Genomic DNA, 18311 nt, shown 5'->3' with positions numbered 1-18311 from the left:
GTGTAGACAACTTTGGGCTAGATGGACAAAAGGATCAAGTGGGCATAATGAAGATTCTTATGTTCTTCTCTAAAGGAAAATAGGACTCTTAATAAAAAAAAATGCTGGATTTGTGTTTTGTGTTTTGTTTTTTTAAAAGAATTGTTGACCAGAGAGTTTGCAGATGAATACCAGGAAACCAGGAAAGGGGATGGTCTACTTCCTAATTCTCCCAGGCCACCAACTTCCCTGTTGTGGGTGGTGATGTTGCAAACGGAGTGCTCTACTCCACACCGAGTTGGCCTGCAGTTTTCTGACACCTCCAAGTTGCCTTCAGGCTGTGAGAGTCCAGCTGGAACCCAATGAGGTAAGAGTGGTCATTTCTGGGCTTCTCCACAAACAGCATTGACTCCCTGGGATGTCTTTGGAGGGCTGGGGGAGTCCCAGAGGAAAGCATTGGGCACTGGAAGGGCTGGGGAGGTCCAGACAGAGAAGGAGAAGTAGATTTAGAATTGGGAAAATTAGAGACAGGGAGAAACCAAAATGGCCAGATCCACCCAGCCCTAACAGCAGGAGATGGGGAAGTTCTTGAATGAAGATCTTGGAGAGCAGCTGAAAAGACTTGAGGGGGAGAAGCTGCAGGCCTGGAAAGGGTTAAACATGCCTCCCCCTTCTGCTTCTGCACTCCAAGGTTAACCCTGCTGAAGCAGTAGGATAAAATGAAAACACAGGCAGTCTGCAGAGAGTTAACAAGATCTCGAGCTCAGCCAAAGGAGAGAAGATGAGAGTGAGAAGACCTTTCCTCCAGTTAGCCAGCCAGCCTGCCTGCCTGCCTGCCTCCTTCCATCTTTTGGGGTGCAGAGGTGCCAGCTTCTGAGTTGGATACAGTAGCTCCCGTCTCCAAAAGCAGTTTGATATACAGGAGCAAACAGACAAAACTTCTTCTGCAGCATGATGGAAATAAAAATCACTGTCCGGCACATTTCTAAAGATCAGGCTGACGCTGAAAACACAAGAGCAGTCCAGGCTGGCTTTTTCCAGTCATTTGGCAACTTTCTTTTGGATTCCATGAGAGGAGGAAAAAGAGGGGGGAGGGAGAGATAGATAGATAGAGAGAGAAGCTCCTTCCACTAGCCTGCTTTGACCCATTTCCCCCCCCCCCCCTGTAATTGTTTCTGTTGAAAATACAAAGTACAATAGATAATTAATTGGTATGATGAACAAGCTGCTTACATCTTTTGCTGAGTGGCTGGGTAAGGCAGGAGTGGAGAGACCTTTTCAGTCCATGGGCCACATTCTCTCAATGACATGTTTCTGGGGGCTGCACACCAGTGGTGGGTGTAGTCACACACGCACACACACGCACACGCACACACACACACACACACACACACACACACATACACACCATCCTCCATCCAGGAAAGCAAGAGGCATTATCACACTTCAATGATACATTCAGCCAGGTAAAGCCAACAGCCAGGGAAGGATGTGGCCTGAGAGGGATGCATGCCCTGAGCAGAGTATTAAGGGCCAGATAGAACTGCTTGAACGGCCACATTCCCCCACCTTCCTCCTGCCTAAACCTGATGTTCACTATCCCCTGGGTGAGGTCTCCTGGAGATAACAGGGACAGTGTTTTCTTTTTATAAAACTTTTAAGGATGTTGCACTGCCAAGTGAGCCTAGTGAGGCATCTGTGACCCTAACCCTTGCTTCCTTCTGCTTCCTTTGCTTGCCTCTGCAGAACAAAGATGGATGCGGGGAGGTTCTTCAGCTGGTGGTGCCTCCTTCTTTTCTTGATACTGATGGAATCGTCTACAGGAGCTGATCCTCCACACTTCTGCTATGGAGCACCAGGACTTCCTGGTGTGCCTGGCCCTCCGGGAAAGGATGGCAGAGATGGGCTGAAAGGATCCAAGGGAGAGCCAGGTAAGCATCTTCTTCCTTCTCCTCCCCATCCTCCTCCTCTTTCTCCTCCTCCCATGGTCTATGGGCCTAATTAAGGTAAGCCAGGGTTCTTGATTTGGACCATGAGGTTCGAGAGCCAGTGTGGTGTAGTGGTTAAGAGCGGTAGTCTTGTAATCTGGTGAACCGGGTTCGCGTCTCCGCTCCTCCACATGCAGCTGTTGGGTGACCTTGGGCCAGTCACACTTCTTTGAAGTCTCTCAGCCCCACTCACCTCACAGAGTGTTTGTTGTGGGGGAGGAAGGGAAAGGAGAATGTTAGCCGCTTTGAGACTCCTTAAAAGGGAGTGAAAGGCGGGATATCAAATCCAAACTCTTCTTCTTCTCTTCTTTTCTCTAAAACACTTTCACTGGCCCCACACCCTGAGTCATATATATTGGCAGGTGTTTGGAAGGCAAAGACTCTGCTGAGAAGAAATAATCAGGCGCTTAATGTGTACTCCTGGTTGTTCCTTGGCAAGCATTGCTTGCTGACAGAGTCAATCAGCTGATCGGTGCTGACAACAAGTGCAGAGTTTTGATTCAAATTGCACCTGCAAAGAAACTTATTTTCCTTTGCAGGCAGCTTTGCCAGTCTGTAGAGGGGAAGCAACATCCATTTGCAGGGATGATTTGACTCCAAGTCACAACTGCAAAAGGACAAAGCAGGGCTCACTGTCAGCATGCAATCAGCATTGACAGCAAGGCTCTTTTTTCTCCTCTTGCAAGTGTGACAACCAGAAGTTGTCACTAGACTTCATAACATTGTCAGGCTGGATCTAGCTCCCCGCCCTATTCCATGGGACAGCCATAGAGAGGAGAAATGGCTATTTAAGACAACATTCAATCACCTTAACTTCAAGTCAAGATGGGAGAGGGAGAGGATATTGCCCCATAAGAGGGTGACATGGCAAGCTCCTTGGAGTACCAACTTCTGTAACAGTACGCCCAGTGAGCCAGTGAGAGCCAGTGTGGTGTAGTGGTTAGAGTGTTGGATTAGAATCAGGAGTAAAGGTAAAGGTAAAGGGACCCCTGACCATTAGGTCCAGCCGTGACCGACTCTGGGGTTGCAACGCTCATCTCGCTTTATTGGCCAAGGGAGCCGGCGTACAGCTTCCGGGTCATGTGGCCAGCATGATTAAGCCGCTTCTGGCGAACCAGAGCAGCGCATAGAAACGCCGTTTACCTTCCCGCAGGAGCGGTACCTATTTATCTACTTGCACTTTGACGTGCTTTTGAACTGCTAGGTTGGCAGGAGCAGGGACCAAGCAATGGGAGCTCACCCCGTCACGGGGATTCGAACCGCCGACCTTTTGATTGGCAAGTCCTAGGCTCTGTGGTTTAACCCACAGTGCCACCCGTGTCCCTAGAACCAGGAGACCAGGGTTCAAATCCTCACTTGGCCAAGAAGCTCACTGGGTCTGATTTTGGGCCTCTCAGCCTAACCTACCTCACAGGGTTGTTGTGGTGATTAAATGAGGAACAGGAACCCTTGGAGAAAAAGGTGGGATATAAATGCAATTAAAAATAATAATAGCCCTCCACAAGGAATAGGCAGCCCATGATCAGATCAAGCAGCCCATGTGTCTTCCTTTTATCTTCACTAGTTGGAACATCCCTGGGTAGTTCTCCAGCTAGGGAGCTTCGAAAGCACATTTTGCTCCATAAGAAGCTGAGTGTGTATGGCAGCCCCAGATTTGGCACGGACAGGAAGCAGTGTGGTGGAAGGGATGGTTGTGTCCTTCATCCCCATCCTCCTGATTCATCCTTTCTTTCCTTTCTCCAATCACGACCTTCACTCCTTTGGTCCTCTGCAGGCCCACCAGCCATTCCTGGAAGTCGAGGTCCCAAGGGAGAGGAAGGAGAACCTGGAGCTCCTGGTCATGTGGGGAAGAATGGGCCTCGAGGCGCTGCTGGACCTCCAGGGGAGCCCGGCTCCAAGGGGGACAGGGGTGAACCAGGGGAGCCAGGTGGCTACAAGCGGAACCACCAGTCGGCCTTCACAGTGATGCGTCAGACGGCCCAGTACCCTGCCAAGAACGCCCCCGTCGTCTTCAACAGGGCTATCACCAACATTAACCAGGACTACGACCTCAACAACGGCAAGTTCACATGTCGTATCCCCGGCCTCTACTACTTCACCTACCACACGTCCCAGACGGCCAACCTCTGCGTCAACATGTACCTGAACCGGGACAAGGTGGCCAGCTTCTGTGACCACATGTCCAATGACAAGCAAGTCAGCTCGGGCGGCATCCTGCTTCAGATGAAGCAGGGGTACCAGGTGTGGCTGGCAGTCAATGACTACAATGGCATGGTGGGCATTGGGGGATCTGATAGTGTCTTCTCAGGCTTCCTTCTCTTCCCAGACTAGATTCTTGGTGGAGCAGATGAGCACAGCTTTCCTTCCATGCCTTCAAGCTTGGGATGGATTTTTTTTTTAAAGTTTCTAGCTGTCTCATTTTTCCAGTCTTAAATTTGGCATGGGGAGGGGATGTGCTTAACCCTTTCTGGGCCAGCAGCTTCCCCACACCCAAATCATTTGAGTGCTTAACCCTTTCCAGGTCCTCTGCTTCTCTCCAGAATGTTTATCTGATAGCTTCCCCATCAGAAGCTACAACACATTGTAGAGGGACTAGGTGGGATATTTTCCAACTCTGCAATGCTATGAGTCTTTCCCAAGCTTTGAGGTGCAGCTACTTTTATCATTCTTATTCTTCATCCTTGTTCCACCATGTCTTAGTTGTTGTGAAAGAAAGAAAAACATGCTCAATAAAGCAACTCTTTTTTTGGCTTCATATTTATGAATGTGTGAATTTTTAAAACACTCTAAAACAGTCAGCAGGATTCAAAATGGATCTAAAAGGTTTGTGTCCGCTTTGGAAACAAAGGCTCATTAATTCAAAACGGGTCTCTATTATCTTCTGGCTGCTTTCCCCAAAGACTCAAAGCATGCCACTGAAATAAAAAGAAATGAAAATAAAAATGAGTAATCAGCCACAACCAAATCACAGCTTTGCCTTTTCAGTTTGGGAGTTTCCAGAGGGAGTTAACACTGAACACAATGGGACTTGCTTCTAAATTGATAGGATTGTACTACTGGAAAAGTACCTTTCTAGTGTCCCCTAGATCAAATATTGGTTTATTTATTGCATTTGCATCCCACTGTTTTCTCCAAGGAGCTCAGGGTAGTGCACAAAGCTCTCCTAATTTAATCCCCACAACAACCCTGTGAGGTAGGTTAGGTTGAGAGGCAGCAACTGGCCCAATTTCTCTCCATGAGCTTCATGGCCAAGTGGGGGATTTGAACTCTGGCCTCCCAGCTCCTAGTCTGACACTCTAAACCTGACACCACACTAGAATTTGGAGAGGTAAGTTGAAACACCTCTCCAGAAAATGTTGTTAAGAGAAAAGGTTTGAACCAGCCTTCCCCAACCTGACAGCCTGCAGATGCTTTTGGACTGTGACTCCCATCATCCCTGAGCACTGAGCCATGCCGGCTGGGGCTGATGGGAGTTTGGACCCGAAAGCAGCTGGAGGGCCACCGGTTGTCTGTCACTGGTTTGAACCTGCTGCAAGTGTGATGCAGCTCTGATCTAGTTTGTGCTGCTAATTGTCTTGGCATTCCACAACGGAAGGGAAGCATGCTTTGGACTCTGCCAATAGCTAAAGGTGGAAGAGCCACTATAAGGTTGCATCTCCTGCCTCTTAGTAAGAGCATCATGGCAAGGAGAAGACCAGTCTTTCCCTATCTATCAACCAGAGAAGGAGCAACTGCAGGGATCTTCCTTCCACCACCACCCTGTCCAGAAGGAGAACTTTGCTCTAAGTGCCAATTGCACTAGAACTTCAGAGCTGAAGCAAAGCTTACTGTGATCCCATCTGCTGGCTAAGAGGAAAAGGGGTGTAGGTTTGGGAGTTCGGTATATTTAGAATGGAGAAGAGAAGGTTGAGAGGTGGCACCTTCAAATATCTGAAGGGCTGTCCCATGGAAGGTGGAGCCAGTTTTGTTTCTGCTGCTCCAGAGGGTAGGGCCCAAACCAATGGATTCAAGTTACAAGAAAGGAGATTCCAACTAAACATTAAGGAGAACTTTCTGACAACGCTACTTGTCAGTAGAATAATGGTGGATGGTGGGGTCTCCTTCTCTGGAGGTTTTTAAACAGACATTGGATGGCTATCTGTCAGGGATTTGTTAGCTGTGATTCCTTCATTGCAGGCAGTTGGACTAGGTGGTCCTTGAACTAGATGGTTCCAACTCTACAACACTAGGATTCTAGGATTTTACCCCTTCAAACCATACTGCCTCATTTTTCATCATCAGAACTGTTAGCACGTAGGAACAGAGGAAGTTGCTTTATACAGAATCCAACCCTTAGTCCATCAAGCTTAGGTCAGATTCACGCTAAACATTAGGAAGAACTTTCTGATGGCAAGAGCTGTTTGACAGTGGAAGGTGGTAGACTCTCCTTCTGTTTTTTTAAACAGAGCTTGGGTGACCATCTGTTTGGGATCCTTTAGCTGTGACTTCTGCAGAAGCCCATCCAGGTCATAACAGAACAACAATATACACATAGCTTTATTTTATTTTATTTTATTTTAGTTATATATCACCCTATACCAGGGGATTTCAGGGCGGTTCACAGAACAAAATCAAGATATAAAACCACAAAATACATAATAAAAACAAAAACAACAACCCAATAGCTCCACTCCACAAAAAAACCCCACATTTTAAAAGGGCATAGGATGTAAATCAGATCCACCAAAGGCCTGGTTAAAAAGGAACAAGGTGTATAATGAAGGTTCCAGGAGAACTTCCCTGGGGAGAGCATTCCACAGGCAGGGAGCCACTGCAGAGAAGGACCATTCTCATGTTGCCACCCTCCAGACCTCTCGAGGAGGAAGCACACAAAGAAGGGCCTCAGAAGGTGATCTCAGGGTCTGGGTAGGTTCATATAGAAAGAGGCAGTCCTTGAGGTATTGCGGTCCTGAGCCATTTAAGGCTTTATAGGTCAAAACCAGCACTTTGAACTGGGCCTGGAAACTAAATAAATAGCTTTAGGGTGGGTTTCAATAAATAAATAAACAAAATACAAAAGCAATTTCCCATGCCTTTACAATACATTTGGCAACCTAACAATACTATGTTTATGGTATAACCCTATACACGTCTACTTAGAAGGAGGGAGAGATGGGCCTATTTTGGTTTTGTTCCTCTCTTCCCCAATAAATCCCGTTCTCCACATTTACACATCATCTTTCAATCCTTTTTTCTTTTCTTTTCTTTAAAAAAAGTCCTCGTAAGAATCCACCAGCATTTTAGAGTTAATTTCTCCTGATATCTGATGGGTTCCTGCACGGAAGGTGGAGCAAGCATGTTTTCTGCTGCTCCAGAGGGTACGACCCAAACTGCTGGAGGTTTTTAAGCAGAAGATGGTCACCTGTCAGGGATTATTTAGCTGTGGTTCCTGTATTGGGTTAGACGATCCTGGGGCCCCTTCCCATTCTACAATTCTATAATTCTACCTTGGGACTTGAGAACACCCAGTGAAACCAAATGTTGGCTGATTCAGGTAAGACAAAATAATGTTCACACAGGGTGTGGTCTCCCACAAGAGGCAGTGGTGGTCTCTAACTTGGATTAGTGGATAAAAACTGAGTTAAGAGGTATATAAAGTATTGGAGCCTCAGCTCCAATACTTTGGCCATCTCATGAGAAGAGAAGACTCCCTGGAAAAGACCCTGATGCACAAGGAGAAGGGGATGACAGAGGACAAGATGGTTGGACAGTGTTCTCGAAGCTACCAGCATGAGTTTGACCAAGCTGCGGGAGGCAGTGGAAGACAGGAGTGCCTGGCGTGCTCTGGTCCATGGGGTCACAAAGAGTCAGACATGACTAAATGACTAAACAACAACAAAGTGACTATGTTACCCCTCCACTGTCAGAAGCAGAAGGCCTCTGAGTACCCGTTGTTGGGAATCACTGGTGGGGAGATTTGCTGTTGCACTCAGGTCCTATTTGCTGTCTTTCCATTGAGGCATCTGGTTGGCCACTCTGAGCAGGTTAGTGTACAAGTTGGGCCTTTGGCCAAATCCAGCACGACTCTCCTTACATTCTCATGGCTGAAAAGAGTGCTGACACCCAGGAGACTAGCACAGAGCATCCTCAAGCCCAGAAGCACCAGCTGTGCCCTTGTGGGTTTCCGCCAAACCGCAAGCCATTGGGAAAATGCCTTTGCTCGGAAAACGCCTGACCAGGCAAGGGCAGGTTCCCCATATTTCTTGCACAGCTTGCACAAAAGGCCCCCAGAAATAGCACCGCACTTCCCCGTGCTGTGTGGATGTGAAAGTACTGGTGTGTTTGTGGAAGGAGGGGAGCCAAATGGAAAAAAGGGAAGCAAACTCAAATTTCCCTTTTGTTGCAAACCCTGGGAGATAGGAGGGAGGCAGACACCACATATCTCATGGGGGGAGGTGTTTCTTCCTGTCTCTGCTGTGTGAGCGTCCTCAGTGTGGGCCTGGAGTGTGGCGAGTCTTGCTGTCCAGAGATTCTTTGAGACGCTGCAAGGTAAGAGAAAGGTGTTCATTGAATTATTTCCCCTTGCATTCAAGACCAGCCATTGGTGGGGTGAGGAATGGATGGCTGCTGGCCAGATCATCTCCAGAGGGAGATCCAAAGAGGGCACTGGTAGATAGGAAGCTGCCTTGCCCCAAGTCAGACCACTAGTCCATCTAGCTCAGTATTGCCTACACTGATTGGCAGCATCTCTCCAGGATTTCAGACCAGGAGTCTCTCCCAGCACTACCTGGCAATGCAGGAGATTGAACCCAGGACCTTCTGCATGCAAAGCAGGTTCTCTACCACCGATGACTACAACACTAAAGCACACAGAGCAGCACCGTGCTAGAATATCTCTCTGTGTGTTGTTCATACAGGGAAAGGGTTTCTATAAGGCATGGCTTTCTAAAATGGAAATGTCAGCACTCTGAATTTAGAAATTGGCAACCAGAAGGGTTCTCTTGGTGATGGATTGAGATGGTCCAAAAGGGTAGCACCAGTTTAGAAACGAGAAAGCTAGTTCAGCAGAGGACAGATAGCTTGTGTGAGGATCCATGCTTCATTTCATCCAGCAGCATCAATAACCCTTGGGATGTCACTGCTGTGGTCAAGGAAAGGGGATGAGACTCTAGAGAGGCTTATTTTGCAAAGCTGGGTTGACACCAGGCAATTGATGTGCCTGGGAAGAGATTTCCTCTACAGACAATGCCACCTCCTAAATAATAGGAACACAGGAAGCTGCCTTAGACTGAGTCAGGGAGCATTAGTCCATCAAGCCCATTAGTGTTCACACCGACTGGAAGCCACTCTCTAGGGTTTCAGGCACATGGCATTCCCAGCCCTACCCGAAAATGCCAGGGATTGAACCTGGGACCTTCTGCATGCAAGGCAGATGCTCTGCCACCAAGCTGCAGCTTTTCCAAGTCAGAGTACTGAGCTAGTTGGAGGAAGCACACCTGTAGACCCTTGAAGAGCCCCTATTTTCCAGGAACAGCCCTGGATTTACAGAAGCTGTCCCCATTTCTGATTTGATCCCAGAATGTGCCACTTTTTCTTATAACGTCCCTATTTTCATCTGAGAAATGCTGGAGGGTATGTGAGGGTGTTCTTCTTGATGTTAAGTTGGAATCTCCTTCCTTGTCATTTGAAACCATTGGTTCAGCTCCTACCCCCTGGAGCCACAGAAAACAAGCTTGGTCCATCTTCCGTGTGACAGAGAGATATTTGAAGGTGACTATTAGATCTCCTCTCATTCTCCTCTTTTCCAGGCTCAGCCTAAGACCCCTAAGATTCCTTTTCACACCCTCAAGGCAGGTGTCCCCCATCCTATATTTGTGCATCTTCTTGCTTTTGTGCGTTGCTGGTCTCCCAGCTGGGTGCTCCTGCTTTCTCCCTTTACCTTTCCAGGATGCTGAGTCCCAAGAGGCTGGCATGGGCAATGCTGATGTGCCTGAATGCAGCCTGGCTGGTTGGTGCTGACACTTGCCGGGGCCCCCAGCTCATCCCAGGAATTCCAGGCATGCCAGGTGCCCCAGGCCCTGATGGCAGCGATGGAGTGCCAGGGAGTAAGGGTGAACGAGGTAAGGGGGCATTCACTTGGTGGGGGGCATGGTTTCTTTCTCACTATGGTTCTTGTCCACAGTGCAACGTGAGCATCTGAGCTGGAATCCCAACCTATCAGGGAGCCAATCTATTGCAAGATGGGGAGGCAGGGAAGCAGCAAGTATGGTGGTGGGGAGACGGCAGGGAGTTTTGAGGAGAGGGCCTTACTAATAACCCTCTGTTGTGAAGGGCATGCTGATGGTGATTTCCCAGGACATGAGCCACATTCTCTCAACATCACAGGAGCAGCTTGAGATAGAAAGAGAGAGTTATATCCAACCAAATCCTACTCAGCGACAGAGCAGACCCCATTGCAATTAAGAAACCTATGTGAGCCATGCACATTGATTTCAATTGGTTTACCCTGAGTAGGGTTAACATTGGCTAAAATTATTTTTTAAGAGCTCTCAGCTCAGCTCTAATTTATCAATTGGTGGGGTTGGGAGTTCCACATACAAACCGTTCCCTTATTTATGATACCCCCCCCCTTTCCTGCAAGGAGGCCAAGGCAGTGTGTACAATTTTCTCCTTCCCCATCTTATCCTCACAAAAACCCCACAATGCCGGTCAGGCTGAGGGTGCCCTGTGACAGGCCCAAGGTCACCCAGCGAGCTTCATGGCTGAGTGAGGATTCAAATGCGGGGCCAGACCTGACCAAGTTGATAACACAGGTTTCTCCACACACACCACACCTCTTATTGGGATTGTGAATATTGTGCACCTGGAAGCCGTTGGATGAATGAAAACTGGCTCTTGTGTTGGAAAAAAAAATCCAGTCCAAAAATATGGTTCAAAAACTTTTCTTTTCCAAACAATTTAAAATGATAGAAGTTATATTCATAATTTCTTATACTGATCCCAGAAAAGGGCATAATGCCATAGATTACAAATATCTTGAATTTTGAGCTTAAAATCAAAAGTCCATCTCTTCTCCATTGCAGCCTCCATTAGCCTCAGGCTGTTTGTGGGAGACAGAGATTCACATGTCCATTCTCTTCACTAGCTTGGAACAAAGAGAGCACTCCACCCAAGACAGATGCCTACAGATTAGCATACGCATAGACCTGTAATACTCTCCCTTTCCTGTGACTTTAAGCACAAAAATACAGTTCCATGTTACAACTCCATTAATGATTAACCTGTCGGACTCTTCTCCAGCTTCAATGTAAATTTCTAGCCATGCTTCACAGTGCTATAGAGGCACATTATAGATTTGTCTTCCAATTCAACATACATTAAACAGTTCTACTTAACACCTCTGCCTTCCTCTTTCCTACTTCTCATAGGTCCTCCTGGGGGTGTTGAAGCAAACAGAGATTCTGGAGAACCAGGGGAACCAGGAGAGCCTGGTTACCCTGGCAAAGTTGGGCCCAGAGGACCAGCAGGGTTCAAAGGCCCCCCAGGATCTCCTGGCCCGCAAGGAGCCAAAGGAGAATCTGGTGACTACAAGACCTCGCTCAAATCTGCCTTCTCGGCCTCCCGGGGAATCTCCATGCTGCCGCGGCGTGCGCAACCCATCCGCTTCGACCGTGTCCACACCAACGTCAATGGCCACTACGAGAGCCGCTATGGGCGTTTTGTCTCCAACATCACTGGGATTTACTACTTCACCTACCACGTAACCTCCCGGGGCAACCTGTGTGTCCAGATCAAGAAAGGGCAAGGCAGCCGGGGCGAGAGGGTCGTAGTCTTCTGTGACTACGTCTACAATGCCTTCCAGGTCACCACGGGCGGTGTGGTTCTCCACGTGCAAAGGGGCGAGTCGGTCTGGTTAGAGCCTACAGAGAAGAACTCGCTCATTGGGGGCACAGAAGGGGCAGACAGCATCTTCTCCGGGTTCTTACTCTTCCCCATTTAGCTAGAGGAACCTGGGGACCTGCTTTCCTGCTTGCTCTCTCCACCAGACTCCACCCTCTGCTGCAGGTCTGGTCTTCGGAAACTGCCAGCCAGGGATGGAGCACAAGCTATGGGAACTGCAATGCCCTTGCCTCTCTGAAATGGTGCAGCCTTAATGGGTGATCATTGATAGGTTCTTTCAATAACCACTCGACCTTTTTCAAACCCCCTCCTCCACCCAAAAAACTCCATCACAAGAAGTCTCTGCGGTAACTTTGTAAACAAATAAACAATCACTTGTGCTTTGGTTTGGAGAGTTGTTGTCGATTGCATCAGGAGGGATGAGAGGCATTGCTTTGTTGGTCACCACGAGGTGGCAGCAGATACCTAGGGATAGCTGACCCCACTTGCTGTCTAGCAAGCCTTGGCCAGGAAGAAAGTTTCCAAGAAAAGGAATTTATATACTCTAGACCCTGACATAAACAGTACTATGGCTGGGGTGGGGGAAGCCTTTCTTTCTTTTAGAGCTGTCACAAAACCGACTCCTCCTCCCTCCCAAAAAAACCCCTGATCCCCCTCATTTTCAGTTAGTGAATTTCATGGGAAGCACATTTTTGCCGTTCCTTTCTCTGAAAGGTCTGAATGTGATGTTATTCTGGATAAGGACGTCTGCAAAGTTCAATCAAGAGGGGCTTGGAAACCAACTTTCAGAGGTTCATTAAAATTGACCTCAGAACCAAGGGAAGCTTAAAAAAGTAACTAAGATCACCTCTGGCTTTGGTAATGATTGGCACCAAAGGAGTTACTACCGCTGGCCCAGCACACAAACTCTGTCTCCAAAGCTCCTGACCCAAACACACTCCCCTTCAGGGAAGAACTGTACCTCAGTGGTAGAACATCTACTTTGAAAGCAGAAGGTTTGAACTTCGATCCCCAGCATCTCCAGGTGGAGAGAGAACTGTGCCTAAAATCTCAGAGAACTGCTGCCGGTCAGTGTAGATAGTACTGAACTAGATGAATCAAAGGTGTCACTCCATATAATGCAGCTTCACATTTTTCTATTCTCCCTTTCCTTCTAGTTCAGGGGTGGGCAATGTCTGGTTTGTTGGACAAACCTGCACACACCCACCCAGGTTCTACAATTTGGCTTACAAGGCCATTTCTCTCAAACCACACCCACCGACCACATACCTGATGTCATATTATCTATTTATTTGTTTATTTATTGCATTGCTATGCCAACTTTTTTCTCCAAGGAGCTCAAAGCAGTGTGCATGGTTTTTTAAAATGCAAGCCCCATTGAATTCAGTAGAACTTCCTTCCTAGTAAAAATGCACAGGGTATATCAGCTTTTATCCTCATTCAACACAGCCTAGAAATCCCGTCACAGAGCCACAATTCCCTGAGTTCCCTGGGAAGAGGGATCAATAAACCACTCTGGGAATGGTAGCTCTCGGAGGGGAACAGAGATGCCCTAACAACTCTCAGAACCCTTAACAAACTACAGTTCCCAGGATGCTTTGGGGTAAGCATCCATGACTGTTTAAAGCGATCCAATATAGCTTTAAATGTATGGTGCAGATGGGACCATTGTCACCCTTGGGGTGTTGCTGGGGGTGGCATTTTCCTGGCTTAGGTCTCACTTCATCTCCCTTCCTCTTTCTGCGCTACTGCCTGCAATGAATCCCTTTTCTCACATCATTGTTCTTCTGGTCATCAGGGCTAAAGAGCTGCTCCACTCTGGACCAGCAGGGAAGGGAAGGGAAGGGAAGGAGAGAGAGAGAGAGGAATTGGGTTTGGTTCACATTTCCATGCAGCCTTGCCTGCTTTCCACTTCCTGAAGCAGCACACAAACCGAAACTCATCTCTCCTTCGAAATCCAAAGCTCTCTGAACTTTGTAATTTAGTTCATTGACCAAAGCATGGGGTGTGTGTATGAGGAAGTGTGCACAAGAAGGCATTCATTAATAAGAATAACATGCAAAAATGCATACAGTGTGTTATGTACTGAGTTGAATAGGATCCAAACTGCAGCAGTCTGATTGGTCCTAGAACAATAGGATCCAAAAGGCAGCAGTCTGATTGGTCCTAGAACAATAGGATTCAGAATGCAGCAGTCTGATTGGTCCTAGAACAATGCAGCAGTATGATTGGTTGGCAGGAACTACCCAATCATGCTCCAGATAGAAGTGAATCCACAACCTGATTGGCTTACAGTAGAATTCCGGAATTAGCCAATCATGTGCAGCCCATTGTGTAAATAATGTATATAAAGCAGATACTTTGAGGGGACATTCATTCATTCCTCCTCACCACTATGAGCTGAATAAAGAGCATGAAATCACTTTGCGACTCTGAGTATATTTCACTGGCGACGAAGGTGGGATCCCGCTGAGCTGACTGCCACACACAGCACTGCAGCACCGCCACCTGCCGCACCGCTGCCTCGCACCATGTATCCAGGCTTCAGCTCCGGGACACAAGGAACTCAGAATGGCAACCGACAACAGCTTCTCGCCATTCAACCCAGCATCTGGAGACTGGGAAGCGTACGCCTCCCGTTTCACCTTCCTCCTAGAAGCCAAAGGGGTCACTGACGAAGAAGACGCCAAGAAGAGGGCGATATTCTTCAGCGTCTGCGGAGAGGAGACGTTTGAAATCGCCCGGGCTCTCCTTGCGCCTGAAGACGTCGCTACTGTTCCATACAAAACAATAATGGAACAGCTGAAGGGGCACTTTTCGCCACAGCCCTCAGTGGTGGCTCGTCGAAATGCCTTCTACGCAAAGCGGCAAGCCCCTGGGGAAACCATAACTGGGTTTGTGACCTCTCTCCGCCAAGCCGCCCGGTTCTGCAACTTCTCAGAGCTGGAGAACATGCTTCGTGACCGCCTCGTCGGTGGCCTGAAGGATGAGAAGCTGCAACGACGCCTCTACGCTAAGAAGGACCTAACGTTCCAGGTCGCTCTGGAGGAGGCCCTGGCAATGGAAGCTGCCAAGAGGTTGACGCAAGAGGCACGGCCGAGCCAGCTGTCCCAACCGAGGGTCCACCACGAAGACCTCACCGACGACTCAGGATCCGACAGGGAGGAGGTGCACCGAGTACAGCAGCGCACTCAAGCAGCCCACATACCACAGCTGCCTCGACGAGAAGGAGGGAACTGCGCAAGCTGTGGAGAAAGTCACGAGAGGAGAACCTGCCGTTTCCGCAACGCAGAGTGCAGGCAGTGCAGAAAATCGGGACACATCGCCCGGGTGTGTCGGGCTCGGCCCACCCGACGCCAGACATCAGATGACCAATCCAAGAGCCCCAGGTCCCGGGGCCCAATGCACCAAGGCAACTCGACAGAGCTCACGGACTTCCATCTGAGTATATTTCACAGTGGTATCTCGGGTTACAGACGCTTCAGGTTACAGACTCCACTAACCCAGAAATAGTACCTTGGGTTAAGAAGTTTGTTTCAGGATGAGAACAGAAATCGTGTTCTAGCGGCACGGCAGCAGTGGGAGGCCCCATTAGTTAAAGTGGTTCTTCAGGTTAAGAACAATTTCAGGTTAAGATCAGACCTCCAGAACGAATTAAGTTCTTAACCCGAGGTACCACTGTATATTAGTGGAAGTGTAAAATTGTGCTAAAATATGTATCTTGAAACTACACACTAAGATTCATAAAGATTTTTTAAGAAAGAAATACAAAGTGTTGCAGAAATGTGGAAAATGTAAGCTGAGATTGGGGAAAAAACAGAAGCAGAGAAACAGAAATTGACAGGTTTTTCAACCACTCACTGGGAGAGTCTTTCCAAATTTCACTTCTGGGGATGTAAGGCTGTTTGTTCCTGGGGGAGCCTTCCTTTCAAAAGGGCTGAATGAAAGAGGCTCTCTTGCAATGGGGTTCAGGGGGGGTGTATTTCGGCCCAGTCTCATCCCTTGGTTCCAGGACGAGACAACAGGCTGGGAGGTTGCAGAGAGAGGGGCCAAAGCCACAATCATCTCCCATTTTCCTGTGCATGCCGATTGCGAAGACGGACATGGAGGGGTTAATCCAGGGACGACACACTCCCTTGCACACACACACACATACACATACTCGCCCGCCAAGCCGCTTCCTTATGAAAAGCAGGCTTTGTGGGTCTTAAGGAGCGTTGTCTCTCTGGGAATGAGCACGCCTGTGTGTTCCAGATATTAAATTACTCATAAAATATTTGTCCTGTCCCTGAGGCGGTTCGCCAGCCCTCGCCGGCCACCGCCGCTGACGTGCTGCTGCCTGTCACCTCCTGCCCCGAGGTCAATCCTGCCAAATTGAAAGCAACATCTTCGAAAAGGAAAGCCGGTCCTGGCCAAAATCAGCTTCCAGTGGGGGTATTTGGAGAAGGGGAGGGGAGGAACGCCAGACATCCTTCACGACTACTCCATCGCTTGCATGGATAAGCCTGCCCTGCCAGGCCACCGAACTTTTGCTTCTCTGTGTGTGAAGGAACAAGGGAAGGACCACCAGGAGAACTTCAGCATCAGGTTGTCCTTCAACAGACACACAAACCGCCTGATGCTGCCCAGTTGCATCACTAACTGGCCAGAGCTTTGACCGCCAACTGGGAGCCTCTGAAGCCCATTGCACCGGCAGAGGCCATCTGTGACCTAGAATCTGCCACGGCTGCCAAGGAGGGATAAAGGGTGGCTGCTCTCCCTAGGCCGAGGTTACCATGGGGACGGCCAGAGAGCAGCGTGCCTGGCCTGCGTTCAGCTCCAGGCATCCCTACCCAGCATGCCTTGCTGTCAGCCCCAACTCCTTCCGCTCTGTTTCCTTTGAGGCCTTCACATCACCACTCTGGCTTTCCCTCTCTGTACAAATGGCCTCCTTTGTCCTTGCAGGAGGGGCTGGACGGGGCAGGATCCGTGTGGCCCCCCAAATGTGCCCTCCCCTCGGCCGGACCGGCTGCAGCGATGGGGATGGGTTTGCCAACAGTGAGAGTGGGAACAGGTGGGGAGTGAGGTTCGAATCTTGCGATGCTGTTGAAATCCGGGCCTTGATGCTTCACCGACAAGACCACAGCTGCTTAGGCTCCATCCGCACTATGAAGCAGTGTTGTAGTGCTTTAAACAATCAAGGCAATCCCATGTAGGGTGCTGAGAGCTGTTAGGAGACATGACTACATTTCCTAGTTCCATTTAACAACCAGTCGCTCTTCCCAGCACCCTTAAACTATGAGGGTTCTGTCAGGAGTGCGTGCAGGAGCCAAGCCCTATGACCAGTGGGGCTTCGCAGGACTGGGCCTTCCTAAGTTTGTTCTGGAGAGGCAAGGCGCTGCCACACAGGTGAGGCTGCTTGGTAACTCACTGCACATGGTGACAAGAGCCGGGAAGGGATATAAGGTCAGCATTTCCCTTCGACTCTTTGCCACAGCAACTCATTTTCTGCCTTGCTGTATTTGGCTTCTTGCTTCCTGATCCTCGGACCTTGGCTTCTTGACTCCTTGCTTCTTGACCCTTGGATCCTTGACTTTGTGACTCCCTGCTTCCTGACCCTCGGACCCCTGGCTCCTGGACTCTTGTTCCTGCTCCCAACCCGCCATCTTGCCTCCGGTCCTGACGTCCTCAGCCGGGACTTCGATTGCACATAGACTGGACCATGTCAGGTTCTTAGAGACACACGATGGAGCAAGCTTGTTTTCTACTGCTTCAGAGGGTAGGATCCGGATCGATGGATTCACAGCAGCCAACCCAATGCCTTGTAGGAAGTCCGAAAGCAGGACCCCCCCTAGCCCACAAAAGTAATTCAGCCCAGCAGGGGTCTTCATGTGGCCTGCTCGGCTACTTTCACCGAACCCCACCCACCTGCCTCACTGACATCAGGTGTGAGGCAGGTGAAGGAGTGGCTGCCTTTGCTTTGAAGCCTGTTTGCAAGTGGCTTGTTTTGAAACTGCTTGCAAACCAACTTTGAAAGCCAGCCCCCTCCAAGTTATCAGCTGACTGACCACTCTCACCTGTCAAAGCTGGCCCTGAAGGGTGGGGAAAGGAAGGAGGCAGCCAGCCAGCCAGATCCAGTTACCCATGCCTGATTTAAATTGTTTCTAACACTGCTTCACGTTAAAATGAAAGAAAGTTGTAAACCCCCTATCCTTAAAACATCAAACGTAACGTTACAGAATATAAATAACCCATTACAAACGAAAATACAGTAAAGATTCACTTGTGAAGAAGCGCAATTAACAGAAAAGCAACATAGTCTGTGATATATATATATATATATATATATATATATATATATATATATATATATATATATCCCCATTACAAATGAAAAATCAAACACTGAAATAGTTTTAAAAATCCCACTTATAAAGCAGCCAAACATTAGAACTTCCTGCTGGAAGAATAATGGGGACAGATTGT

At 48.6% G+C, this 18311-nt stretch overlaps 2 protein-coding genes across 2 annotated transcripts; both read left to right on the top strand.

Moving 5' to 3' along the window:
- Window positions 1–220: 220 nt before the first annotated feature.
- C1QC (complement C1q C chain) lies at window positions 221–4722 on the top strand. Its single transcript, XM_053400593.1, has 3 exons — window positions 221–346; window positions 1726–1910; window positions 3742–4722. The coding sequence occupies exons 1-3, from the start codon at window positions 342–344 to the stop codon at window positions 4296–4298; spliced, it is 747 nt and encodes a 248-aa protein (XP_053256568.1). The 5' UTR covers window positions 221–341; the 3' UTR covers window positions 4299–4722.
- Window positions 4723–8337: 3615 nt separating this feature from the next.
- C1QB (complement C1q B chain) lies at window positions 8338–12231 on the top strand. The gene is made up of 3 exons (XM_053400594.1): window positions 8338–8495; window positions 9894–10066; window positions 11375–12231. Exons 2-3 carry the CDS (start codon window positions 9895–9897, stop codon window positions 11944–11946), a joined length of 744 nt encoding a protein of 247 aa, XP_053256569.1. The 5' UTR covers window positions 8338–8495; window position 9894; the 3' UTR covers window positions 11947–12231.
- Window positions 12232–18311: the final 6080 nt, after the last annotated feature.

The sequence above is a fragment of the Podarcis raffonei genome, chromosome 8 (genome assembly GCF_027172205.1).
Source record: "Podarcis raffonei isolate rPodRaf1 chromosome 8, rPodRaf1.pri, whole genome shotgun sequence".
Taxonomy (NCBI): Eukaryota; Metazoa; Chordata; class Lepidosauria; order Squamata; family Lacertidae; genus Podarcis; species Podarcis raffonei.
This window is presented reverse-complemented; position numbering and strand designations above follow the sequence as displayed.

Bases quoted from the DNA above. Each gene is read 5' to 3' on its own strand.
- C1QC (XM_053400593.1), top strand. The intron at 1,911-3,741 runs GTAAGCATCTTC...GGTCCTCTGCAG, and splicing joins AGGATCCAAGGGAGAGCCAG to GCCCACCAGCCATTCCTGGA.
- C1QB (XM_053400594.1), top strand. From the start codon at position 9,895: ATGCTGAGTCCCAAGAGGCTGGCATGGGCAATGCTGATGTGCCTGAAT. The intron at 10,067-11,374 runs GTAAGGGGGCAT...TACTTCTCATAG, and splicing joins AGGGAGTAAGGGTGAACGAG to GTCCTCCTGGGGGTGTTGAA.